At 37.3% G+C, this 5,081-nt stretch overlaps 1 protein-coding gene across 1 annotated transcript; it reads left to right on the top strand.

Annotated features, from left to right (window-relative positions):
* The first annotated feature begins 835 nt into the window (after positions 1–835).
* On the top strand, positions 836–1,746 carry LOC111622593. Its single transcript, XM_023365006.1, has 2 exons — positions 836–1,094; positions 1,151–1,746. The coding sequence occupies exons 1-2, from the start codon at positions 836–838 to the stop codon at positions 1,744–1,746; spliced, it is 855 nt and encodes a 284-aa protein (XP_023220774.1).
* The last annotated feature ends 3,335 nt before the right edge of the window (positions 1,747–5,081 follow it).

Below are 5,081 nucleotides of genomic sequence, written 5' to 3'. Positions count from 1 at the left end.
TAATGTTATATTTAGTTAATTTTTTTTAATTAAATGATCTAAAACTTATACAAGGCATTCATTATTATTAACTATTTTGTGGAAGAAATTCTATGTAAACAATTCTCTTAATAATAAAGAACCTGATATTACACCATTAAAAATACCAACAAACATCTGCAGGATATAAAATCTATAATGCAACTATATGCATATACGAATACAAAATGTGTAAATTTGTGGCCAGCTGTATTGTATTAAAAGATGGAAACTTCAAAAAACCTTTTCTACTACATGCTGAAGTTAAAAAAAAAGTGGCAGAAATTACATGCCCAACTACAGTTTCTTTTGAAGTGCAGAATGCATAACATTGTTCCTAAGTGCATCTCGCTTGGGTACAAGGCATTTCCACTATGTCTATGAGGGAAGCTTCCAAATGTGGAAAAATCTCTCCTTGCAAAGCTGATTAGGAACAAATGAAAGTGCCTTCAGAAGTCAAGCTTAAGTTCTATGTGGAGCATCTTCAGTTTACCAGTGTTGCTCCACCACAATCACTGAGTCAGTGTCCACGTGAACCATGGAGAGTTGTCAGTGTGCCACTCCATGCATCTGTCCCCAGAGTTAGGTGGCGAGAGGTCTGACAGAATGATGGAGAGTGCCAGTGGAGGACCCTGACCCAAACTGCCAGTTCCAATTTTGTGTGCTCAATATTGTCCTGTCATTGGAGGTCCAACAAGATTTTACCAGTGGCATTCAAGCTGGTGGCCCTGGGTGAGGTGTTGTCACCCTAGTAACCATCAGGGCAGGCAACGATGGATGAGAATTACTGCAGGAAACTGCAGTAATTCTCATCATTATGAAGAACCAAGTGGCCAAGTTTAATGATTTGAGATTCGTGGGAAGGAGTGGAAGAGGAAAGAGCTTCACTCTGACAATCACAATCAGCATTGGTCCTCCCCAAGTGACCACCTATGTCAAGGCTATCAAATTGAATGTGGACGGACCCAGAGAACCCAGAAATAACACCAGGCATCAGCAGTTGTGGGCTTTTGCTAGTGCCTTCAGTCACTGTTTGCCATATTTGGGAGACCTACTATGGGACTGGGACCATCTATGTAGGAAGGCAGTGGAACAATAGGCTGCTGACATACACCGGAGATTGCTGAACCAGGGACTGAACCAGGGACAAGATCAGACTCAAGCTCTTCATCTGATCTGGCTGTGGTTGTTCACCATGGGGACTTTACAGATCGCATTACACAACTTACATGTCCTCTACACAAGGTTTGCCAGCCACTGCCTTCGCTGCATCACACTCTATCAAAGGAAATCCCATATCATCTGCTCCCAATTGTCTACAGGCATGGACAGGAGCAACTCCAGTGTTTTCTCATCTCTATCAGAGGGTCCACTCCCTCTGAAGGATTTGATGGTAACAACTTGATACATCAATACCATAATGCAGAGATATGCTTAATGGACTGTCTGTCTGACCTCAGACTCAGATTAGGAGGATTGAGTTATGCTCATCAGCCTGCAACCACCATTACAGTATCTCTTCTATCGGCCAACAACACTATGCCCTATCTGTCTGTCAGTCACAGTCTCCTGGCAGGACCCAGATACTATGGAAGCAATAATGGAGTATATCTGACCCCTCTCATATTGCCTTCATCCCTCATCTATCCTCAGCTCAATGGCAGCATGTCTCATCACCCCTTCCACCTGTTGGGTTTCTCTGCAGTCACATCTCAATTGAGAAACTGAACAACCTCCAAGAGCAAAGGAGAGAGGGGTGTATTGGAGCAACAAGAGAACAGGAAAGAAAGATCACACAGATTTGCATTGACCAACAGACAATCAGATCACCTTTGGAGACCTTACTGATTCTTCTAGTTTCATTGGCCATCTTTGTCAGTTACCTTTTTGTATATAAATTAGGACATAAAAAAAACTTTTAAATATTTATGAACAGAATGTCAAGAGCTGCCAATCCAGTTGCTGTGTAAGACGAAATTCTATCCTTGCAAAGAATTTTAAAATAAAATAAATAAATAAAAAACAATGATCTAAACACAAACGAAGATCGAAGAAGGTCTCGAAGAAGACGAAGAGCCGAGTGAAGATGGTGTACAGTGCAAAGCATAATCTTTTCTAAATGGTATTTTGTATGATATGGACCAATATGAAAAAAAAATATAATAAATAAAAGTGATTTTTACTGTCTATACTTTATGATCAGTGGGTAAAATACATAGTATAGCATCCAGTGCTAAGCAAGTTCTACAAAAGAAATTAGACAGTAAATTTCAGTGGTTAGTAAGTTTGTCGTGCAGACAATGCAAGTAGTACCCCATATTATAATTATACAGATGAAGACATAACTGCCGCAGTACATGGAATTCTACAAAGACCTAAATATACCCACCTTCTAACACCAACCTTTGCCAATAGGTTCCATCCTCATTAGCAGTAAATAGATTTGCTGAAGTGTGATTTTATATACTTTTGTGATCTAATGAACAAAGCTCTAGAACAGGGGTGTCCAACCCGCAGCCCGCATGCAGTCCAATAAATGTGTAAACAAAACCGACAAATTGTTTTATTTTTTGTTTATTTATTTATTTCAACGACATAAACTCAAAGAAGTTTCACAAAGCCATAAACTTTTATACGTATTTTATTTTTGAGTGAAAAGGAAATAGTTTCAAATACTTGACGAAGGAATACTAAATAAAGCTGAAGTTGTGACTCAAAGGATTATAGACCCAAATTTGAGAAAAGGAGAGAAAGACCAAAAGATAAAAAGTAGTGAGAAAGGTTAAATAGACCTTCTGTTAAGCAAATGTTGACCCTTAATTTTCCAACCTTCCTCATTACTTTTTATCTTTTGTTCATTCTCTCCTTTTCTCAAATTTGGATCTATAATCCTTTGAGTTCCAACTCCAGTATTATTTAGTATTCTTTCCAGCGTTGCAAGACTTGGTTATTTTGCGCCAAATTTGGCTATTCTTTTTTTAGTTTGGTGTAAAAATTATCATTTTGCACATTTCCTACATTCTGGGATACATATTATTTATAAATATATTAGTCAAATAAAAATGCACTTTAAAATGGTGTTTCATCGTTTTTTATTAATTAGAGACCCAAATAAAACAAATATTTGTGTTTTTCAAGTAAATTTTTGTTTGACTCCTTTATAATAGATGAATTTATTTATTTCTATGTAAAAATTGGAAGTCTGTAGAAGTAATTTTTTAAAATATTCTTTTTCGTGTTAAAGTTTTAATACTTATTACTCTAGACATGTTAATCCTTAAATATACAAGTATATTTAAGGATTGGGTCTCAAATATATTATATATACGTGTGGCCCAGAGGAACAAAAAGGTTGGACACCCCTGCTCTAGGATAATTATGTTCTATGTAATCTATATTAGATTAATAATACTATATATATATGCAGATCATCATCTCATTGAATTAGATAAATGTGTACCATAGCACATTAGATTTAATGTCTTGAGTAATTCAAAGACAAAATGCTGTTTTACTACACGATGAAGCACTATCACACATCCGCGTAATGCAATACTATTATATCCACTACTAGAAAACACAACTGCCTGATAGACAGATTGGTCTAGAATGGCAATACTTGCCAATCCCATGTTTACCTATGTGAGACCCTGGAAATAGCCCCTCAAAAAAAGGAAAGATACGTAAAAATTTGTTATGTTAAATCGTCAGGAAAGCAAATTATAAGTGTCGAATCGGCGACACCCGACTTTGACGTCGACGCTCATCAAAAGTTGACAGAAAAACCAAATTTTAGATATAAAAAGAAGAAAATTTAAAATATTAAAAGTTAAGACGCAGTTTAGAAAGCAAAACGAAACTACATAAAAAAAATGTCTAGATGAGTGAAGGTGTCATAGTCAACAATTAAACGCGATCAGATTCGAAAAGATGGTGTCGGATAAACCATCTCCAGCCGACCTTTTCCACGAACTTAACGAAGCTCCATTTACACCTAGAGACAGGTGGATGACCAATTGGAAAACAGTGATATAAGATCTATCCAATTAGTAAGAAGCTGATCGCAAAAACCCTATAAAAACGCAGAATTCAAAGACAACAAGACTCCCACTAAGACTTTTTCACCTAGACTACCTGTTGTGTTCGTTTGTCGACAGCTATCGTGTTTTTTTCATCTTTTGTGTGCTGTCACTGCAGATCTCGAACTTCTCACTCGACGCAGTTCACGGGGCCCCTCCAGCATAGGACCAGATCGATACCGAAACCAACTTACGAAGACAGCCCGAAGTTCTGAACTTAAGCACCTTTGCCAACAAAAATTATGTAAGCATTATCGTCCGGAATAAACGGTTTACCTTTGTAAACACTTGTCTTTGCTGCCTATAAAAACCGCCACCCACATACGCTAAGACCTTAGACCATCCCGATGGTAGGGAATAAAAATCTCTCCCCCAATCGGCGTTCTTACAATAGTTAGGGATACGGGAAAGAAAAATGTTAAAAAACAAGGAAAAAGGGTAAGATTTTCAGGGATTTCTTTATTTTAATTTGTTATTTGGACATAAAACAATCTAAGACATTTAGTTTTTATATATAAAATGTCTACAGTGTGGCCATAAACACCTTATGCACGTGATTGTCTTTGATTTCTCATTTAAAGACTACATAAGAATCTCGGGGTGATTGACGTCGACCCTTATGGGTCAATAAGTCATTTTGGGAATCGATTCATTAAAAATTAGGTACCAAAACTTATTAATGCAATGAGTTTTGTACAAAATATGATAGTTCAGAATGATGTAAATTTGCACACTGTAAGTAGATCTTTTCTATGAAAACGGTGTGTTGATTAACACTAACTCACCAGATGTATTATTATCATTATTATTGTTGTTAATAGCATTAGCAAATCGAAAATGGGAGTCAATTGGACATATCGGGAGATACCTACGGTGCTGGCTCACCAGTGACGAAGTGGTTCCATTCCCTGAACGCTGGGAGTTCAGTAATGGGTTTGCACCTTGCCAGGATGGGCTGGCCTGGAGTTTTCTGGGTTTTCTCCA

The sequence above is a fragment of the Centruroides sculpturatus genome, unplaced genomic scaffold, assembly GCF_000671375.1.
Source record: "Centruroides sculpturatus isolate CEXI.00-Female unplaced genomic scaffold, Cexi_2.0 scaffold199, whole genome shotgun sequence".
NCBI classification, from domain to species: domain Eukaryota; kingdom Metazoa; phylum Arthropoda; class Arachnida; order Scorpiones; family Buthidae; genus Centruroides; species Centruroides sculpturatus.
The sequence above is the reverse complement of the archived record's forward strand: the minus strand, read 5'-3'. Positions and strand labels throughout refer to the sequence as shown.

Coding starts and splice junctions, on each gene's coding strand:
- LOC111622593 (XM_023365006.1), top strand. CDS start 836: ATGAAGAACCAAGTGGCCAAGTTTAATGATTTGAGATTCGTGGGAAGG. Junction 1,095..1,150: donor ATGGGACTGGGACCATCTAT/GTAGGAAGGCAG, acceptor TTGCTGAACCAG/GGACTGAACCAGGGACAAGA.